The following is a 23,588-nucleotide window of genomic DNA, read 5'->3' on the forward strand; positions in this document are numbered from 1 at the left end:
AAAACCACATTTTTAGAACGAACGCTGTACGTGTAAATGTTTCGAAACTGATTCGCGAGCATGATTGCGAGAGAAGGACGTAGACGAAGAATCGGGACAAGTATACCGCGCACGTGGGCACAGTTACGAAAGACGTGAGTACGAATCTGGAAAGGAAACTTTCTTCATTTTTCGCCGTTGCTTGATCGGTTCAAAGTTTTCCCTGAAATATCGCGAGAATCAATCCCCGACGCGAATGGCCCCGATCGAACGGTCTTTTCTACGCTTTCCCGTTGTCGTTTGAGTTTAGAGAAGTAACGAGTCGACTTCCGACCGGTCCGACGCTTCGTCTTGCTTCATCCTGCGCGTTTGAAAAAGTTTAATAAAGGTAGAACGACGAAAACCTTGCTTTGTGAATTATACGCTTTTATGACTGTCCTCTTGCATTCAGCAGAGACTTACGCCAATCCAGAATTTTCAAATATCATTGTCCATTTGTAGACAGATATATTCGATTTCATGTCTATAGGTATGTCTGCTAGTTAGCTTTATCGATGAACTTATTCGAAATACACGCACATATACACACACTCTCTGCTTTATTTCACTGCAGTGCCTCGCACTTAGTTACTCTTTAAAAATCTGTATAAACAAAATTATAACTTGGAATAATTCGAAATGAATAATAATGACCCATTGTATGGAATCGTTACATTTTGAAAGTAATTTAATTTAAGCTATTTTAATTAGATACTGTTAGCAAATTATACAACTATTTGCGTGAGATACAGTAATTACAGTCGATGTCTATTTATCTCGTATAGAATGGATTGCAGATTCCGCGAAAATGAATCAGACAATTTAAATCCCATTCTCTGCAGATAAGCAGTACACGCGGGCAATTTTGGTCGGAAAGCGTTGAGCATGGCTATAGAGCTCTTGCAATAGGGATAAAGATGATTTCCGTGAACCTTAGGTTTAGCCAGCTCAGGCCGCATCACCGTTCGCCAAATTCTCGTATGTACATATCTCACTTTCTGTCAATATTATCGGTTGGTATTAGTGTATCGATTAAACCGATCTTGATTAGTGCGTTCTATGCCCTCCTTGCAACTAAGTACAACCATTAACATCGACTTTACTAACAATCTCTATCTTTGGAAATAAAAACCCTTCTGAATTTAACGTTTCTATTATGCATAGATGCATTTACTCGTTATTTATATTCGAGCAAAGTTATTATAAAAGAAAAGAAGATGTTTGTTCCGGCGGCAAATTCTTTCTCTGGCATAGTATTTGACAACTATCGGTTTGTTGGGGAGAAGAAGAAGACGAAAGAGAAAAAAAGAAGGGAACCGACGGTATACGCATTTCGTCTTCAGCTTCGTATACAGAATGGAGGAAACGGAAAATCGAAAGTGCTTCACCGCCATTTCCGGCGGCCGCTCTCTCACGGCTGGTGTACCTCGGGCGTTGCTGTCGAATGCAAAAAAGGAGAATGAAATATCGCGTCTGCGAGCACGACGCGTGAAATTCTTTCGAAAATAGCTTCGTTATACGAGATGCCCGGTTTACACGCAGCTGTAAATCCTTTCGATTTAGATGGCACCGCGAAAATAACAATTTTTCCACGAACATTCGTCCCTCCAGCTGGTGGGAGGGAGTTGCCTCATCGCATTTTCCTTCGCCGATGTTCTCATCAATTTTTGTTCGTCGAATCGTAAAGTTTTCCAACGTGATACAGACGTCAGCTCGAGGGGACAAATCATCTCTGAAATTACAGTCTACCCCCGGTTGAACTCAGTGAATGTCGCGCGAACGGAAACACCATTATCCCCTCTGTTCCTCTGTCGCGACTTTTGACACACTTTCCGGCTTGTTACAGACGAAGCGAATATAGTGCCGGCAAGCCACTGGCTTACCAGACATTGCCAATTTTTCAGACTTCGCATGGTTATCTAGTTCTCAGATCATCCTGAACTTTACTGTCCATCTGTGTACGCTCTGATTCGGTTTGATAAGTTTCTTTAGAACCGGCAAGTTGAGAGAAAGTTTCGTCGTATGTAGGACGACCGAGGTGCTGGGAAAAATTGGAAAATTTCGAAATATCGAGAAACTCTGCTCTGCCTGGCCTGACTATCCCAACGATAAATCAGATTTCGTACCTATATTCTTCCTATTTACGTAACAAATATTTCTTATTTCGAATTCCAGCGTTTCATTCTTCCATTCGAGGACAATCGCAATCAAAATATAATTAATTTATTTATCACTAACTTTAGCGTCTACCTTTATAGTAGATGAAAAAAATCTTTGTCTAGACCCCGTACCTTTAATTCAGTTCAGAGATGATAGAAGCAATTATAGAAAATAGTGATACGAAGAAATTACACTTTTTCCCTCTCTTAGGGATAAGCAAAGATTGAAGCGTCTAAGCGAATGTAATCACGCGCACGCACGTCTATGTATGTGGCTGATCGTGGCTGTTACTGTGTTATCCGTCGGTTTGTGGGAGTGGCAACACGTGTTTCCCATGTGTGTCAACCCGCAGTCTAGTCGCAGAGAGGACGAGAAAGGGGGATATCGGCGCGATATCGGCCTGTACGACTTCTCATAGAGACGGGTTGCATACATATCGTCAGTTTCGTAGTGCCGCGTGGCACGAAGTGCACGAAACCCTTGCAAAGCTGAGCGAACACGTCCATGTGTTCCGCATGCGCGGTCTACTTCTATTAGCCTTTCTATGGTAGAAGACTTCTTTGCATCTCTAGGTAATTTTTCATAAGCGAGGGAGAATGTCTTTTGCTCAGGAACTTAGCCTGTAAGCGGTATTCCTCTGACTTTTTCCTTTCCCTTTCACATAACGTTGACTGAGAGGAGAAACGGTAGCGTGATTGTGAACGATATCGAGTACTTTCGACTAGAGTAAAGAAATACATGAAAAGCGAATAGAGAGTAATTATTGATCGGAGTTTCTTTAGAATGAAGAAATAAATAGAATTCAAAATAATACGACATCGTTTTCCAATAGAGTCGATTTAAGAGGGGAATAAAATAGGTCGCGTTGAAAATTTGTGTACCTACTCTAAATACGAGAATGCATGAGAAATGCATGTGATTGTATCAGATAGGATTCTATTTATAAAATGTTCAAGTACAATTCGAAAGGAGTACTCTACTGCATAGATTAATGTAATTACGTTTCACTGTAGTATATTTTACTAATGTAAGTCTGAATTAAAGGTTAATTTTAGTCCTCATATTCCCTACTAAATTTTAAAACATCTTCCTTCTCGTGTTTTATCCTGCAATATACTTCCTTGAAAAAAAGTGGTAAATACAGGGGAAAGTGGTTTTATTTGCGATTTCTCTGGATCGTTTGCTAAAACCTTTGGGGAAAAAATCCTTGTTGAAAAATTAATCTATCCCTAGTAGCCATGTTTCGCGAAAACGCTTTCATTAAAAAGTTGCTTAACTAGGAATATTTGCAGATATTGTTATGAGGCGTCAGGCGCACAAAGCGTTATTGTTCTCATTTGTTAAAGTCTGGAAAATATGTAGTTGCTTGTTTCGTGAAACATACTTCTGTTGCAGGTCCCGTAAGCAGACATCGGGATACAGCGCGCTAACGAAAATATTTATTAAAAATTTATAGCAATTTTCATGATGCTTTCTCTCGCGTTTCTAACTAACAGACACGCTTCTACGTACGGCCGGCTATTAGGAAACCCTTCGATTAGACATATCGTGGAAATGGACGAACGAGTTCAATTAAGAAACAATTATAGGCGTGGCAACGAAAACTCGTTTTCTGGTTGGCGGATAAAAATCCGACGGTCAACGAGCGTGGCCGGATGGCGCGGTGTGGTGCAACGACGCAAAATTGTGCTCGTGGAGTCCTTATGAATCGCCAACACGATGTAATTACGTCGACATTGCAACAAGTAATTTCGGAAAAGCGGTGCTCGTTCGCAAACCAACGAAATTCGTATACGAGAAAAGAAAAGAGAAAGAGAGGGAAAACGCGGGGAAAAGAAGAGGGACGAAACTATTCCATTGAATTTAAAACGATATTTCCCTTTCATTGATTTTTACACTACTCTGCTTTTCTAGTGTTGTGAAGCATTTTCACCTCTCTCCTTCGTTGTTTAGTCATACGTGGAACGCCACAGATTTAAAATACATTTGTTCGACTCTCGAAAACCATTTTTTCCCGATGTTCAAGCGTACCAGTGTAGATCGTACCAATGCATATGCGTGATAAATTACTGGATGACGAACGAGCGATATTTCTGCGTTAATATATTATAACGAAACTGTGTACGTGGGCGTGCGAGCACGCGTGCACGTGGTATAACAAAAACCATCCTCGCTTAAAAAATCCTGTGGTCATAACGTATGTTTAATTGCAAGAATTATCGCGTTGCCTTGAGTAACGTTAGTTGTAATTCGTATCAATGTTTCAGTCCAATCCATATAAACACGCCCCTTGCCTACTTGAAACATACATTTGACGTGGATTTTTTATTTTTTCAATTCTCTGGAAACAGTTCATCGGACGGCTGAAATTGTCGATATTAAATTACGAAACGTTCGTCTGCCGTTATTGGATAGAAAAATACTGGGTTTCTCATATTAATTAAAGAATTAATTTGTTTAAGCAAACTTTCAATTATAATATCGCTATCGACAGATTTCAACGAATCAACAATTCTCAAGTAATAGATTCTCCAATAATTTTAATCTTTTTCGTGCTTTTCTAAACTCACACGTGCCTTATACTCTCCTGACTCCCCGACATACGGCAAACCCCTATCCTCCGGACGCTGTAAGTCTCGAGTTCATGCAGGAAACTTGTAATTATTTGGAACGTCATACGTGGTTGTGTGGCGGACGCGAAGGATCTTCATTAAAGGACCGGGCCACGAAAGGATAATTAAAAGTTTCGCGAAGGGTGAAGCTTGCGGAGCAAGCTGAGGGGGAAATGTTGCGCGACTCGGCCATCCTGAATTTCCCTGTTATTTGCTCCTCGAAATTGCCCCGTCTATCTGCCTTGCCCTCGATCCGTGCATCTTCCTTCCTTCCTTGAATTTCGTTGTTCGGGAAACCCTGGATCAGGCTGATCCGCGCCCTGAAACGTTAATTACGGTTGTCTGAGGCCGCGACAAAGTCGACGAAAGTTTGCCAGCAGGCTACGGATTGGGCACAGCCCGGGGAAGACACTTTGATTTTGTCAACACGTGATTTCGTTACGCACGCAATTAAGAGAGTTGTGTTCATATACGATCTTCTTTGACGATGAATGTTGAACTTGAAGGGTTCGCAAGAGTGTTAAGGTTTTATTTGATTTCGGAGCTAATTTCAACTTACTAAATGGAATTAGGTAATTTTTGGTCTGATCTTACGGTACAGTGGCGAAAAGTGTGCTTCTTGGTTAATCGATATCTTATGAACATCTTTCGCTTCCGTGTTGATAATAACGTTCACATTTTATACCGTACGTACGTAACAACTTTAAATAAGCACGAGAAATGATGAAATTACGGTACAGTAATTTTCATCAAATCCCTAAGTATGAATTTCGTTGAAATGGAGGCAACTTGAAACCGTTGTTAGTTTCTAACTTCGAATTTATCGAAGATTCTTGAAGTTCCTCGAAAACAGCGTGCCTTCGTTAGATAATCTCCTACGTTAATTATTTTACCGATTATCCTTTTCTTGCAAATATCAGACGAGATAAGATAAGTATCACACTAGAGAGAACGAGTATAATCGAGACACGCTTCAGTATGCTTGTGCCATTAAAAATTCTTAGCCTAGCTAACACGATACGTATCGTGACTAATTTTACTAATAATTAATCCCTTTCTTTTTACAGACATGTCTTACAAGCCGCAGCGTCCCATTATCGAGGGTGAGTGTTAAATAGAATAAAACTAATTTTGCACTTGATAGTGTTTCTAGGCTCGTATAAATTGCTTAAAACAGACGTCTTTCATACTTTGGAAAATTACCAGCAACAGTGAAACACGGCAAATATAGTCAGACATCGAAAGCACTCGATACCCAGAGAAAAATGGAAAAAGACAGCAAACGACGTAGCACAATCGCGTTATAATGGGTTTCCAGCCGATGTAAACTAGCAAGCACGCGATATTTAAAAGCGAGTTATCTCGTAGATTGTTGGACACGAGGGTTCGCGTCTTTCCAGCCGACTCACGACTCAATTATACCGGGATCGCAGCCAGCTAGCGAATTTCGAAATCACACCGTTTCGATTCGAACGATCACGCTATCGTAGCCACGCTGACAATCTTGCCTTGTACAATAAACGGTCGTACTTGAAAGTTATTTCTCTCGACGTGATCGTGATTATTTTGCACACCCTCGTCCGCTATCGTGAAACTGGCAATTTTTCAGTAGTCCAGCTATGCAATGGTCAGACATTAATAGTTGGAATTACGAGTTAGAGGATTGCGAAATTATTGCGTCGTTGCGTGGATTGCTGTAAAGTGCGTTTACATTCAGGCGTTTATCTCTCTTTTTCCCTTTTTATTTATCTTGATTTATGGGTGGAGTGATTTTTCCCATTGTAGTAGAATAGAATTTAGCTGCGTCTAGATTCCAAACGGTGCATGAATATTTCTTCCTAAATCAAGATTGCTGACAATTGTTCGATCGCGGGCTTTTTACGCAACCAGGCTGCATTTATTGTTGTTATTCGAAACATGTTCCGATCATTATCTTTTGTTGAAAAGCTACGTACTTCTATAAAACACCGATACAAATCATACTGTCAAACGCATTATGCGAGGGCACTTTTTCAACCATCTCACGCATTTCCGCCATTGTTGCACGGTACCTATTTGCACGCCATACTATTGGCGTATTTTGTTCAGGATTTTCGTTGGTAATGTTTGCATTTCGTGGTCATTGTAACACGATCATCTATGTATGTGCGTGGCAGATGTTGGTACTTCGACGAAGTATCGTGCATGGATATGGTCGGGTCATTGTTTCAATGAATCGCAACTCTTGCATTAGCTTCAATAGAACGTCTAGCGAAATTGAAAAAGAAAATGTTGGCAAAATTTCTGAAGGAAATTCCAATTATGAAAAACATATCAAGGACAAATGTATTACCGATATGTTTGCATTAATTTTGCGTTACTTTTATTATTTCCGTTACATTTAAGAATTACTAATAGCTTAAAATCCTGTCGTATAAAATGTTCTTTATCATCGTGAGTAGGGAAGTTCTCTTATAATAAGCAATCTTGAAAAACATCCTGCGATAATTATAAAAAGAATTTGTCGAAATTTCTCTCGAAACAAGTAAGTACGTGTATCTTTCGATAATTGGCAATTACGTTTAAATCGATTCATCGAACGATAATTAATCTTTAAGCTCGATCTCGGTTCATTAATCATTTAATTCGTCTTTTCTTTGCGTGACGGTGCATAATTCTGGGAATTCGGCGTAAGTACGAACGAGCAACCGACTGCGTTGAAACATCGTTACATCTGATCGCCTTAACAAGGGTAGAAATTACTTTAACGCGTTTGGAGAGCAGCGGGGCGGATCGCGTGAAATTTGTAGCGCAGGGAATGTCGATTATCAATTATTAGGGAAGTTGGTCGTGTAAAGGACGAGGCGGACGTTAGGTACAGTTATACCATTATTTGAATAGTTCATCGATACGATCGTTTCGGCAATGCGCACTGCGGATATCCGAAGTTTCAACATTCGGATATTGAATATGGTTAGGCGGAAATTGGGAATATTCGGGATACTTTGGTCCATGTTACTTCGGGCAACATTAGATGTTTCGATGACAACGATGCGCCCGGCCAATTAGTTTTGAATTCCGCGTAAATCAGCCTTGAAGGGTCGTGTACGCGGCGGAATAATTGGAAACGGTCCCGATTCCCCGCGATTCGACGCGACGGTCTGTCAAATTCATGCGCTCGCACAGTCTGATTAGTGGCCAGAACAGATGCGAGGAGAAAGCGAATAGAAGTACAGACAAAGGACACGATATTTAATACTTAGAACGTGAAAACATAATGGTACAACTTTATTCGACTTAATGTTTTATAAATCATCGTTCGACAGAAATTTTGCATCGTTTCTACGTTACACGCGTGAATTTCAATGCGTCTTTTATCTCTTTAATAACAGAACTATCTTTTACCAATTGTACGGGCCACGAAATTTCGAAATACAAAATTATCTTGCATTTTCTTTGTCCAAGCTTTGAACATTAAATATTTGAGTAAATGAAAATTATATCTCATGAGAATTTGAGTTCTCTATGCTATTAATTGGAACATAAACATTTCACGATTAATGGCCAATTATTTGCGGTAATACGTCTGAATTTGCAGGTGGCACGATATGCGCGAAAGAATGAAACTCGACAAGTACATTACTCGTCGCTCAAGATTTAATTCTCGAAATCTTATCAAGTGTATTATTTAAATATAAAATTTTAGTAACCATCGTGTGAATGCTCCTTCACGCGTTTTCGTGAATCGGCTTAACGTTTGCCAAGCATCGTCTGTAGTGTTTGCACAGAATCGTTCGAACGTTCTGAGAAGCTCGCGTTTTCGAGCGCATTCGCGTTGCCAAGAAAAGCTACGAATATCTCTGTATTTCGTACTCTTAGATAGAGGCACTCGGCGCGCCGCCGCGAAATTTATTCCATTTACGAATGGCTTTCCAGCAAATAATTTTTATCGGGTCTCATCTAGCTCGTAGTTTCGCTTCCGTTCTGCAAAAGGATAAGGAATTCCGCATAATTCCAATAAATAATACACCATGCTAACGAGACGCCCTTTTTCGCCTTTGCCTTCATCTCTCTTGAAACAATATTCTGCCGACTGTATTCACGGCACACGTAGCATTATATAGAGACCGTTTCGCTCTAACTCAGTTAGGAGCAGCTATTCGCAAATGTATTCACGGTATCGGCTCTCGAAATTTAATTGAACAAAAGAATTCTTAGAACCACGAGAAAAGTGTGCTGAATAGAAGGTATAGGGGTTAAGAGCTTCCGATTGGATCGGTGGCAAAGTAGTGTGTACTTTCAAAGTTTTTATGGAGTTGGGCAATTTTTGTTCTTATGCCGAGGTAAAGAATCGGAGTTGATCAAATTCGTCGAACTGAGATTTTAACTTGCATGTTTTATTCCTTAAGCAAGTTGGATTAAATCTTTTTGCATAGCTTATGTCTGTACGTATTTTCTTCTACTCGAGTTTAGTAGAGCTTAGTGTCTGTCGTTCAACGTAATCTACTAGCGAAAATAGCGCAATCGAGGAAGTAGTAGCGGATAGTACGTAGCCAGACATCCGCAAACGTTTGAGATTGCCGTACCTTTCGACGTGCGCGTTATATTGAAAAATGTTTGAAACATGAACCACTTCACTTAATTAAAGCATTTCAAGCATACTCAGTTTTATCAGACATTTTTTCGAAACTTGAAAAACTTTCCCTCTATTTTTTTTTTTTTTTTTTAAAGAAGCTTATCGTTCAGAGAGCTTTTTCATCATTATAAACGACGTTTGCATGAGTTTTACACGATACATAAAATTTTGAGCACGACTTTTAAACTTTGCTACTCCCCAGCTACTTTTTAGTAAAATTACTTACACATCGGCACCTCGTATATTTCTCCTGTCATATAAATTAACATTACATTCTCTCGTATATTTCGCCGCGCCTGTTACATAATTTCTGTTCATTTGCACAATTTTAACTGTTCTCTGTATATTTTACGACATCCAATATATCGTATACATTAATTGCGAAGCATTTCACATATTGCAGCCTTCGAGGCTCGAACACCCACACCGTTTCAAAAAATAGTTTCTCCGAATTGTTTTGCGTATCGTTGCTTTCGAAGAGCAATCTACGTAAACGAGATGCGCCCTATATCAGCACTGATATGCTATTTTGTTATCCCTAGCAAGTGTATCGCGATACGATACGCATCAGCCACATTACTGTCAGTCGAACTGGTCGCATCTACGTCGTATCTTTCGCGTGCGTTCTCGTGTAACGTCGACGTTCGTATGTTCGCATGGATTATTGTTTCGCGATTAAACTTTAAATCGTGCTAACAGCATGTATGTTTGCCTTTGAACGCGTTTTTATCAGAATGTTGCGTTTCATGTACGCCATATAAAGATATATTTCATGTCGATGAAGATTAGAATCGCCGGTAGATGTTTAAAGAGGATAATACACGTGACAATTATAATTCTTCTCGCAGACCAGAAGAATGATCTTTTTTCAACGATAATGGCTTTGAATTATTTCAACCTGAATTTATGGTACCTTGATAGGCCTTAAATACGAGCGAGCACGTAAAGGTTTGTTAACGACGATGCATCTTTAAAGATAGTTTGAGACGGTATATAGCCTGCGTATTTTGGCTTGATAAAGTTTACGAGGGGGTCAAAGGCCGAATAGAGGCTTCATGTAAAGTACGTGGCTCGAAGGGTGGGCAATTTGAAGTTGCACGACTATCGGTTGTTAAATGTTTAACGGCGGTGTGCTTGGTAAGGCGAAGCCTGTGTCAAGCGATTTCGTATCGTTAATCATTATTAATTTAAAAGAAGGGAACTTTACGTTTCGTGAATTATAAGCAGCGCGAGCCTTATTCCCGTTTATGTAACGCGAACAGGATGTTTAACTTCCGTAGAACTTTAAATTCCGAATATTTTCTTGGATAACAGCTTAAAATAATCAACTTCCTGATTTTACCTCAAACAAATTAATTACGACGAAACCATGTTTGTGTAAAAGCACATACTTCGAAGTAATTCTTGCAAAATTGAGTCCGTTCGCATTAATATACACGTTATTATCTCAGAAATGCATAATGTTCGAATTTTGCTCTATTCGCCGCGATCTTTTCATTCGCCCAGCTCGATAATTAGTAACCTTCCAAAACGTAAATTTTTCCCGCGCGTATAACACGCATATGCATATCTGTATGTGGTTATTCCAAATGAAGAGGAGAAGGGGAAACTTCCATTTATGCTTTATCGTTGGGTCGAAAAAGGGTTTTCCTGAATACGAGGGGAAAAGATCCGCGGCTCCATAGAGATCACTGGATGAAAAAAGTAGAGTAGAAATTCCGCCAAAAATATTCTACGAGAGCGGGTGCAGTTACTATAAATCGCTGCGCCCTCCGTTTCCCCCCCCAACCGCTTATACGCCCCGTCGCGGCGTTGCTGGTGCGAATGCGAGTAAGGCACGGGAATGAAAGAGACAGAGAAAAGGGGTAAAGGAACGCAGCGGTTGGGCGAAAAAAAAGAGTCCAGCCGATAAATTACATGTAGAAAAAACCGTGGCACCAACGGTGGATGGGGTGAGAGAAAGAGAGAGAAAGGAGGAGTCAGAGAGAACCACAAAGGCAGATGGAGGGAGAAGGAAAGAAAGAAAGGGTTAGAAAGGGAAGAATTGTCGGTTCACGTGATATAAATGCGAGAGGGTGCACAGCGCTCGCTTTTTACGGGTTTTTCTGGCTCTTCTTGGAATCACGTTACACCGGCCAACATTATCGAGCTGCTCGCTAATATCTCGCCACGAGATTTTACCGAAGTCTCTCGATTGCCGCTGCGACAAAGGGAAAAGTCGAGTATCAGGATTTTTGTGCCGACGAAATTTCGCACCATATCAAGGACGTCATAAATTTCGGAACGTGAAATTTTGTTTGACGATCGTTCGCATACTTTGATAGTGTCCCACGGTGTAGGAGGAACGTCCGTTAGCATCGGCACGAAAAAGGGTGCTACGAAAAAGTAAACAGTGTGACAACGAGTGAAATTCTCCGCGAAATCGGCCGGGGACGAGAAAAAGAACGATGGCTGCTGCATGAATTCGCGCGAGAGAAAGGGAAAGAAAGAAAGGGAGAGAGTGCATCAAGGGAAAGCTCGTGAAAGTCGGTATTCTTACTATTCCTCGGATCCGTGGTTAGGATATTTCTTGTTTCGTCACGTGAGTTGCGAGTCGGTCGGCGCCGCTTTGTGTGCTCGGCACATACGCGTCTTTGCACAGAGCTGTACGTGGCGTGCAAGCTATACTCGCAGATAAGGTTACGTTAAGAAATTGCTTTCTGTGGGACGAAGCCAAACCCGAAGAAGAAACTCTCTTGCACGCGGTAACCTTCTTTTTTTTCTCCTTTGCCTTTCCCCTATATTCCTTTTTCACCGTGTCTAGTTTCGACCTCGTCCTCTACTCTTCGCGTTTAGCGTTTCCCTTTTCTTCCCCCTAACCGACCGCCGTAGTCGCATCGTCATCGTTCTTCTCGACTCTTACTTATACCGTTTCGGCTTTCGTTTCTGTCCACTTCCTTCCGTGGAGATGCGCGCCGACAAAAGGTGACGGAGCCTCAAAGGGGCGCACCGAGAGAACGCGGGAAACCGTGCTTCTTCCTTTGAGTTTCCACGAAGCCAGTCCAGTTTCTCGCGCGCCATCTCAGCGTGACCGAGGGGGAGGACGATTATTTTGTTACGATAGCAACTGTATTCCCGCGTTTTGGCCACGCTGCTGGGTTTCCCTTCCGCGACGCGTGATTACACTTGGAATCCTGTTTCTTGTGTGAATGATGTTTGGTGTTTCGCGGAAAGCTTTAATGGAAAGAGACGTTCTCTATAGAATTGGAATTTTCATGAAACGAAGTAACACTTCATCGTGTTACCACTTATTCTAATATACTTTCTGATATTTAATATACGATATACATAAGATATAACGAGACTTAAAGTTACGATTAGCAAGTCTGCAACTGTTCCTCGGTACGATACGGTGAATATTGTAGCTTATTACGCAGGATTATGTACCTTTGCACGTCCGATTTGTATTTCACGGATAATAACATCATATGATATGCAAGTTGGAAAACAGTAATTTCGGAATCCGATAATTTCGATAATTCACCTGCCTGATCGACTGATTATCTTCTCCGTCGATTTTCACGGCTATTACGAGATAAAATCCTACTCTGTTTGTGCCAATAACACAAACAGTTGCTTCGCCTGTCGCATTAATTTCACAGGATCGCTCTTCTTTTTTTCTTCGTAATATCGATCGCGTCCGGCGGAAGGATTAATTTGCGACAATAAATTGAGTCGTTGAAATATCTGGCTGTTAGTCGACAATCCTGTATACATTCAATGTATCCAACGTGCACGGTAACCGCGTAATGCGCGGCATAACAACGAGCGATAACACTTTATTATATTTTACAAACCGGTCAGCGGCACCGGTTGCATTATGAGGGAAAAGTCGATGCTCGACCAAGGGCGGAAGGAGGGAGGGTGGGCACACACGTGGGCATGGCGGGATATGGGAGGGGGGGCAGGGGATAGGATTAAAATTAGTCTGTCATATTAACAGCAGCGGCGGGCAATTTACGTATTATTTAAACCCGTTTGCTGTAAATAAACGGACCGAGCGTTAATCTCATACAAGTTATAATGAAAAGCAAACGCTGCGCTTGTTTAGTCGGCTCACTTATCATGTTCTTTGAGCCGAAACCACGGTTCTTCTTTTTTCCTTCTATTCGTCTCGTTAATATTGGTCGCGCAGGGACGAAAAGTTAATTGCGACTGCGAAAAAAGTTTTCTCCGTGAGAACTTGGAATATAGCGATACGGTGGCGAAATATTGAACAGAAATAAATGAAAATATCTTTCTCACTATCGCATGAAATGAAAAAGAGAGAGAGATATTATTTTCGTAAATTGTTCGTAGTACGTTATAATACGTTTCATACTATGTATTACAATATGTTTAATAACATATCCTGTGATCTAAGTTAATATTATATGACGTAACGGTTATATTTTATATAATAATATAATATTTGGTATACATATATTCGGCTGAATCATTTATATAGTGCCAAAAAAGCAGACGTTTCTTTGAAAAAGCTGTATAAACGAAAATATTTTATTTCCGCAATGATCCGTTGGAAACTGAATTCACTCAGATAGTTATGTTCCGTTTCCATGGCTTTGCAATTTTTAAACGCGCAACTTTATCGCATCTTTGATTAGCAATCGGTATGTATAAAAATCCCTTTTATCGAAAATCCCTTTTATATACACAACGTGCGTATGAAAATATTTCGCTTTCAAATGTATAACACTGTGGTAATAATTATCAACTGAGAGATTAATTAATAAAGCATTTTACTGTCTATTAAGGCAAGTATAAACAATTCATTAATCGGTTGTATTCGATGCAACGCATTATTATTATTAATTTATCTGTAAACGAGAATTCGATATTAGACAAAGACTACGGAAAACAGTGGTCGGTTTTATTTCGTGCTTTCAATTAATCGTGACGCTAATTTCAACGTGATTCAAAGTTTTCGACAGTCGTTTGATAATTTAGTCCACGTCTTCAAAACCTTCTGCCTGTTACTAACTTAATAGATATCAACTCATATTAATTACAAACCGAGTCCTGATTATCCTGAAAATTGAATTCAAAACTGAGATAGAATTTAAAGCGAACTCTGCGAAAGAATTTTGTTTTTAACATATTCAACGAATGGTACGATTATTCACACTATAAACCGGATTACTTGTATTATTTGTTTTCCAATATCAAAAATCCCTCATGAAACGATAAGAATCCTACAGTTCCTTTTCGTAATAATTTCAGCCGTCGAATTATTTAAATTATTTCGAACATTGCGCGCAACAGTAAAGTCTTCGGTCGTAATTTCCTAAATAGGAAAGAAACGAAGGAAAAGGATGGAATTAATTTCGATAACGTTAACATGGTTTCTGGGTTACATTGGCGTAGATGGCCACGCAAGAAGCGATCCCTTTCGGGTGGAGACACGATAATCGATGCCCCCGTATCCACGACCAATGGATTCGATATCAAGCGGCGCAAAAATGGCAGCATGCTGGTCGGTAAGGAGCAAAAAATAGAGACTAAAGCGTCTGTATCCACGAAACAGGCAGTCACTGAAAATAGGCGGTATGAATTAATCAACTGCGTCAGCTCTCGTAGCCTGTCGCTTATCGAGATTCAACCCCTCGGTCTGGCTTCTCCGAATTCCGTTTTTATTATTTTTACCTTCTATTCATTCTCCATCCTCCTATTTCTATCCCATTCCTTTTTTGTTACGAGCCACGAAAAGATAGATTTTGTTTCAACCGATTGGAAAAGAATACCGTGGAAACTGTGTACCATGAAAAGAATAAAACACGCGCATACGAAATGATAACTAAAATGTATCAAACACGGCTGGATGTTCACGAGCGCGCACGCGACGATATTTTACGACGCGTTTAAATATTGACCGGTTTAAACGACGCGACGCGCCAATGATACTCGATGCGTATATTCTATTAGTTCTCGATGCTACTACCATTTGTCGATCTTTTAATACTTCGGTCTTGTTTATCGGGAAGATCAGACACCGGTTATTCAAAAGTACAATGAAACGCCGCCATGGTCGGATCGGTTCCGTTTGTTTGTATCCGCGGTTTGTATCGTCGTATCAAGCAGCGTCGTTTCTCTCATCGAGTTTATTTCTCGGTAGAATACACGATCACGTACATATATAAATGTGCTTGTATAAAAATTCGAAACTTTTTCCACGTGTAGGTCGTAGTCGAACGATCGTTCTTTTTGTCATTCACAAAACTTCGCTGACGGAATTGATAAATCGAGCGCGATGTCAAAGGGCGATATGTAAATGCTCGAAGAAGTGTTTCTTAATGTACAGAAAGAAACGCGTAAGTCAAAGAACTTGACGAAAGACAGATTAGAATTTGAAGATTTCTAAGATTATTCACAGATTGTTCAAGACCTGGGTAGATGTCTAAAAATATGCGTACGGACTTTGCAAACTTCAACAGCCTCTCCTCCGAATATATTAAACTAAACTTGCAGAAGGATTCAAACTTTCAAACGGTACATTAGTTTTCTTAATCATCATTGTCACCAGATGTATGGTTTGTACTTGCAAATGAGCTTTCATTTATGTGACGAACAGAACGAAAACGTCTTCTTTCACTAAATAGAACAATGAATTTCATCAAACGCAAATGAACGCACATTTTTTAATCCTGTTGGGAATTCTCTAGAAAGGTGGCGAATAATCTGCATTGTTCATAGCCACTTTACGGTCTCCAGTCAAATCAAAGTCACGTTAAGGACACTCGAACTGCAGACGTCTCAGCGTGAGAATTTCGCATGAACAGAAGCTTACGTGTACAGGTACGTGTCCTAACCGAAACCCTTTAACTCGCGCAATCGCGGGCTGTGACTGAGACATGGTTCTCCAGGGACGACCAACTGAGATTTACGGACTCGATTCCCCTACATCGTTCCTCTGCACGTACCGCACGCAGACTGACGTGAGCTTGCAAGACCGTGAATCGTTTTTGGTCCCGTGCTCGTGAGCAGATGCTATACTGATGCTCGGACCAGTAAGTATTCGCAATTTCGAAAGGGTTTGGTACTCTTTTCGTCTTCCTATCACGTTGATCCGCCCGTTTCTTACGATCGGGGAGAATAAATCTCGACGACTTTTAAAACCGGATCAGAGGAAGGGCCTCTCTTTTGAGGAAACGTCTATGTATAGAAGATGGTAGAACGAGGTAGAGTGATCTTAGTGCTTGACAGATTCGTGATGAATAAAAAAGGAGCAAGAGGAATTACTATGGAACGTTAGATCCGATAGGATGTAGTTCGAGTTAAGATCCACGTAGGTTCTTGCTAGAAAAATAAATGAAAGTTGAAATAAAATGTACGTACTATGAAGCGAGGAATTTACTAAAGTGGTTTGAAATTTTAATTACTAATTAGCAATAGAAGTGAGAAGTAGAAAATTAGAAAATTGACAGAATCACGATCAAAGAGATTCTTATGAACATTTATGTGTTACTTAATATAGAAGGATAGTTCATAGCTCGTTCGAAGTTATCTCAAGGTTGTATTAAGCTTGTTCAGTGACATTTTAGGTATCGTCAAGAATTATGGAACGTCACATGGACCTTGGGTTGTCGGTAGAGAAGCGACAATCGAATTCTCGATTGGAATGATAATACACGTATTATAGCTCATTTTGGCGCGCCTATACCGAGTTCTAGTTGCACGGCTGATTGCTACTCAATACCAGGATCTCTCACTCATCCTGGTATAGCCTCATATACGTACCTATCTGACTGCGCGTTTCAGTAACAATGGCGCATTACGTCGGTTTAATCGATGATAAATCACGCCGCGATATCCGTGACCGATATCTCCGCTTTTCGAGATTCACCGTTGAGAGAAACATTTATCGTCCAAAATGATATACAATCGCGATTAAGCGTGTTGGATAGCGTCATACCTTCGCCAGAGTGTCCCTATTTTTTTTAAACAAAATCGTTCATCACGTGAATTACCTTGTGTATAAAAGTTAATTACAATACCCGTATATAATGTTAATAAATACAAGAAATACAGTGCACAAATATTCGCGATGCTACGAAACTGAAAAAATTCAGAATCCAGGGAATCTTGAATCTCCGATTGTGTGTTTCGTATACAAATTCCAAGGAAAGTAAACCCGAGATTGTTTCGAGAAACACTTGCACCATTGCGCATTAGAATTCTGAACAACTGTTAGAGCCGAGAAAAAGAGCTAGAGAAAGAGAAAGGAAAAAGAGAATAGGAGTATCGTGGAGATCGTTACGTTAACTTCTAACGACATTACCGGTTCCCTCGATTAACTCAGGGCTTTAAACGACGTCGTGTTTCTAGGAGGATGACGCCATTTCGGGCGTAGAAGACGCGCCGCGACGAGGGTCGCGCACAGGTGTGAAGCGCGTTCACCAGTCCCACCGTCGCGATGACTGCGTCCGTGTGCAGCCACGCTGCCACATATACATACATACATGCTCCAAATAGCTTCCACCCAGGGGAGAACTCCATAAAGACTGATTTACGCGCAGGATTTATGAAGACCGTTCGGTTTTCTGGCTAGTATTTCACAAATGTGGGCCGTTTATTTTTTGTCTTTTTCCAGCCTTTTAAATTTCCTTGTTTTTGTTTGCCTCGATATGCTCGAAATCTTCAATTTTTCCCTTTTTCCTATATCTTTTTCCCTCCTATTTTCTCGCGTATCCTTAACACGATTAGAGTGTATCTGTCTGAACGAGAAAGAAATAGATAGATAAATAGATAAATAGATAGAGAAAGAGAGAGAGGGAGAAAGAAAGAAGAGCATGTAGGAGAGTATATCGGTCGTAACGACCGATAATCGCATAATTCAGCGCAAGCTACGATTCAGAGTGAACGGGACGTTATCACGCTGCCTCTTGGAAAGCATTAAAAGGCGAACGCAATTCTATAAAGTCGATAGCGGGTAGAAATTCAGAGCCGGCCCGCGGCGAAACTAGTTACGACCTCTAGCATTTACCGCGGCATGATTAATAGAGAATTGCAACCGACGTTGGCCAAGCTCGTTGAACGCCTGCAAAGGAAGCTTTCCAATATTTCTCGACTCTCCACGGACTTGTCGATGCGATGGTGGTCGTGTTCGGCCTTTAGTGGCGACCCGAGTATCGAATTGACATTAGAAAAGAAATACCGACGCTGCTTTTTTGTGGTCGTTGGTAATATATTGTTACACCATGATTTTGTTGGTGATACACGAGCTTCGTTCATTAGATAATACGATTTCAATAATTGCCAATCACCGAACGGAACTATACTATTTAAATAATTTTTTTCAATTATATTTTTAAACTATTATCGTCATACTTAATCCTCCATAAAAAGGGGACAAGAGCTTTGTTAATTATTATATTATTAATGTATTTGTTAATTGCTGTATTATTATTAATTTATATTATAATAATAATTACAATTAATCTATTATACAGTAACTGATATTCCATGTTCCATATTTATACTGACAAAATTTACAAACGCAAAACTTCTATAATTAATACGCATCGGAATGTTTGTAATACGCTTACCGCTAATGCACCGTAAAAAGACATGAAAAGACAGAACTGACACATTAACCTAACGACCAGACCGTCCATATATTCCGCATTACAATCGTTACCGTACAAATTCGTGGTCTTGATGGCTTTCATCCTACTCATTAATCAATCTTCAAAGATCGACTAATTGTAAGCAAAGCCTGGACGACTACGCGATACTTGTTAGTCGACCAGCGAAAAAAGCGGTCGAGCGATCGAAATTACCTGTAGAAAAGTTCATTTGCAGGTCGTGGTAAAAACCGTGTTCGTGGTAAAAAAGCGCATGGTAGCGACAGAAGGAGAGGATGAACGAGCAAGGAGATTGCTAAAGAGTATGAAAAGGGTTGGCGTAGACCGCGGCCGAGTCAGTAGATGCCGGGCATGTTTCACGGTGGATCGTTCAGAATATTTCAAGGCTTTGCACGTGTCTCTGAGCGCAATCTGCGTGTAGGGAAAAGCTAGAGGAAAGGGCCAGTGTCAGCGAGGTAAAGGGAAGGCGGCTTTTACAGAACCCTAGGATTTAACTTTCTAACCGAGAAGGCGGATAGAACGAAAGCGCGGAGGGTTGCAAGCGCTCTGACCAGTGGCTGGACACGAACCTGCTCTCGCGAAAGCGGATAACGGTAGCGATGCAGAGGTATGCAAAAGGGTTGTCAGGGGGAGGAAGCTAGAATCGAAAGGACGAAGGGGAACGAGTACTGGCTAGTCTGCCACGAATACGCTTCCATAGGACGGAGGACGGTAGACTATAGCAGAGACAGAAACAGGGTGTCGCGACAGAGTGCTCAACTCGGACAAAGGAACACCGTGCCGGACCGTAGACAAAAGGTTAATCTTCGTTTTTTGCAGAGTTTAACTCCATCCCCTGGTAAACGACCGTTCTATTTCTCTGTTCCTTGTTCCTCGTTCTAGCCACGAATTCATCCCCCTCGATCCTACTTACCAAGCCAGACCGAAAACTACAATTCGAATACGAACGCGCCAAGATTTATACGGCAGCTACCGCGCGACTGTGTTAGCCACCGTAGCGGACAATTCTCTCGGTGCAGTTGCCACGGCTTAGCAGATTTTCAGTCGAGTCGAGGAGATCTCTTCACGTTGAATCTTGACGAGCTCCCTGGTACGAGGAAATTAATTGAAACCATTCGAATTGCGAGTCAAATAGCGAGAGCACAGGAACATCCCTTCGTATCCTATCGAATTTTCGCGAAGCGTTATGATGCTGCTGGAAAGTATCGTTTTTCCATGTGAGCGAAGCGTGCAGCTTAAATCAAGTCTGTATACTCGTTCAGTGATGAACTGTTCTCTGGTAGCGACGCGGAAGGGCAAAGGCACTTGTTTCGTTCGGTCGTTGTGTACTCAACCGCGCTGTGTTTGTCGGCTCCTGTGCCCGTGTATATTGCGTGTACCAGCTGGATCTTTTAAAGAGGATACGAAGACGTGGTTTCGCCTCCGCGACTTTATGGTGGTGAAATGAAACTGCAGGAAGGAAGGCTGCTTTATTTTGGTTGCGAACGAGAAAGAGAGAGAGAGAGAGAGAAAGAGAAAGAGGGACGCGATGAGACGGTGCAGGTATGCCGTAATGAAATTCATCGCGCGACGATATTGAATTCAGAATCACGGTTACTTTCGCGACAGTCGAGAATTACCTTGAACGGAATTCCGGGAACGTTTGCAATAATGGAGGCCGTACAGAGGTTCGCCGGGCCTGTTTACCAGAGAACAAGGCCTTGAATGGCGGTCTTCTGCTTAGCATAGCGGGGAGAACGTCTCGAGGCGGCATATTTCCTTCGAGTCGAGTTCGAGGAATAATTTCGAAGCGGCACGAGCCCCGTGGCGTAAGTCGGTTTCACGAGTCGCGGCACGCGCCGCTTCGCTTTCCATATTAGACTTTATAATAAGGACCGTCCTAGTCTTACGTATGTTAATACACATTAAGCCTGATCCTACGAGTCGCCAGTCCCACGAGTCACCCTTCTTCTTCCTTGGATTTACGTGCTGCCGCGAGAACACGTCGAAAAACGCGAGTTACACGTAAGAGTGAATGGAGAGTATGAAAGGTCACGCGATAAAACTATCTTGAAAACTTGAATTATATGAATCATAAACGATAGATAGAATGCCTTTGGTAGCAATAATGTAACGACACCAAAAACTGTAACAGCAGGCAAAAAGCACGTATATAAATCGGATATTAATTCAGCCAACCGGCATCACCGATTATCGTTACAAGCTGAGAGTGAGGTAAGCGACCAGGCCAGGGTGCGAGAGCTTGTTACCCCGTAACGGCCTCTATTTCGGCCTTAATAGGTCCAGATGTTGTTACGTCCGGGGTCGGCTTAAACTACTTCTGGACAGCTTTATCCGGCGACTCACCGCGACACGAAATGGCCGACCAATCGTGCCGCCTTCCACTCGGATTAACAATGTTGTAGGACGAACCAGGGAGCAGCCTAATTACACTTTATACCGCTGTATTATGGCAAAGATACGTATCAGCGAAATTGCATCGTGGTTCTCCTCGGACACGGATTTATCGTCGCGCCGGTATCTTTCGTAACTATACGGTTAACCGATCTCTTCCTTTCTTTTCTCATTCGATCTTCCCTCAGAAGGATTCTGTCAAAAGTGACGCGAGTCGTCACAGCTGTGTCATAAACTGAAAAACTCATTTGACGTTTGCGAACGACGCAACTTTTGCGAACGCAATTAAAGTAAACTCTCGTTAGGAGAGAACGTTTTTGAAAAATTAGGAAACAAAGGGACAATACCATCCTAGTTTTCCACAATCTTCTTTGTCGACTTCATTTCTCGCGAGGCAATGCCACTCGGGCTATGTAATTGCTGCACTAACGAAGGATGCCTCGTTACCTCGGATCAGAAAAGTTCGAACGAATTTCGAGAGTTTTTCGCGTTGCACCGGGGAACGAGTACACCTTCTTTTCAACACGACCACATTCGCCTACTTTCTTCGGCCCGTTGCAACTTTTACGACCTGCTTGTGCTCCACTCCCTGGCATGGAGTTAAGCGTCTTTCATTAAATTCCGGCATCCGTTCGTACGAGTCGTAAGACAGATTAGTCTGGAAGTGTCTTCCGGAACTTAATGGTCGTGACAATTAAACAGGAGTTTTGACACAAAACGGTTTGCTCGAGCGAGTAATCACGTTCTACTTGCTTTAACAACTATGCCAACGTAGCAGCGGAGGTCCTTTGAACGTTTGTATCGAATACATTCCAAAATGAGTAGACGTTTTAATATCCACTTACTTATGAAGTAAATATACAAATAAGTACACGCATACACGCTATGACAGAGGGCAAATATAATTTTATGTTTCTTCTTCCTTCAAAAATTTTAGGAGACTTACGCGTGTAGCAACGTTTTTAAAAACTCCTTGTGTATTTAAATAATGCCCGGTACATCGGCTAAAGCAAATTTGATTCACTAATTACGGATGATCCATCGATAAAGCGCAATTAAGGACAAATTTCCTCGCTGCCCATTTCACGAAGTCGTTCATCCACCTCTTCAACCCAAACTCATCTCTGAGTAATATCCACCGTCTGACAAACCCTTCTCACCAATAATTCTATTTTCATTTCATTTTTAATTCCTCGTCTGCGATCTTTCTTTAGGCTACGTCCAATATACATCTCCGCAAGGAGGGTGACTGCCGCGGAAGGGACGATACGATGTCTCTCTGCCTGTGGCAATTCGTGTTAATTAATCATTCGTAAAGAGACCAATAATCGCGAGGAAATCCGTGCTTGTCTCCAACGGATCATCCCTTACATTTTCTCGCCTCTTTTCTCTCACCCTCGTGTCCTAACCATCTCTTCTCTTCTGTCCCCTTTTCTTCTCTCTCTCACTCTCTTCGACCCATCTGTCCGTCTTTTCCCCTTTCCAAGCTGTCTTATAAGGGAGGATTAATTAACGCGCAGCCCGGCCGTATAGCGGGCAACGATCTTCGCGTAATTGCCGCGAGTGGCGTTGCTCCTTCGTGGCAGTTCTCACGGCTTATTTTAAATGCGACGTGAAATCAGCTTAATAGCGTCTCACGGAAATCGTGGCCGTCTTCTTCGATCGTTTCATTTCTTCCTCCTTTCCTGCAGGCGCTAGGATGGGAATCCTAACGGGGCAACGAACCGTGACACTTTTAAGCCGGCCAGGCTCAGACTTAAGGACTTAACGTCGAGCCTCGGCTTCCCTTGTTATCGTCAAGATCGTCCTGGAAGATGACGATTATAAATCAAGCCATGTGGCCGCCACTCGTTAACTTTCACGCGCCGCTTATGCGAGTGAGCGAATCGAGGACGAAGGAGTCTCCAGATGACCCGGATTTCTCTATTGGTCTGAGTAATTGTCGGCGATCGTCGCGATCCTGCTCGATGATAATTTGTTGTTTGATTGTTGGTATGAAAAATTTATTTTCGTACAGTTCATTCCGAAAAATTGGAAACACTGTATATAGTCTTTAAATTTCGCATAAATGCATAAACGGTATATTTATCTTCGTTGACTCTGCGGTGTTGTATAATGAATAACGCGATACATATTTATCTCGATTATGTGTTGTGTATTATTGGGAAC

The 23,588-nt window shown here is 41.5% G+C and overlaps 1 protein-coding gene across 1 annotated transcript in view; it reads left to right on the top strand.

Moving 5' to 3' along the window:
- Positions 1-23,588, top strand: part of LOC117241649 (agrin-like) — a 262,669-nt gene that overhangs the window by 10,182 nt on the left and 228,899 nt on the right. The window contains exon 2 of the mRNA XM_033507577.1: positions 5,858-5,893. Within this exon, the coding sequence (XP_033363468.1) occupies positions 5,858-5,893 (36 nt within the window). The remainder of the gene's footprint in view (positions 1-5,857; positions 5,894-23,588) is intronic.

Source organism: Bombus vosnesenskii, unplaced genomic scaffold, assembly GCF_011952255.1.
Source record: "Bombus vosnesenskii isolate JDL3184/JDL3185 unplaced genomic scaffold, Bvos_JDL3184-5_v1.1 scf7180000016261, whole genome shotgun sequence".
Taxonomy (NCBI): domain Eukaryota; kingdom Metazoa; phylum Arthropoda; class Insecta; order Hymenoptera; family Apidae; genus Bombus; species Bombus vosnesenskii.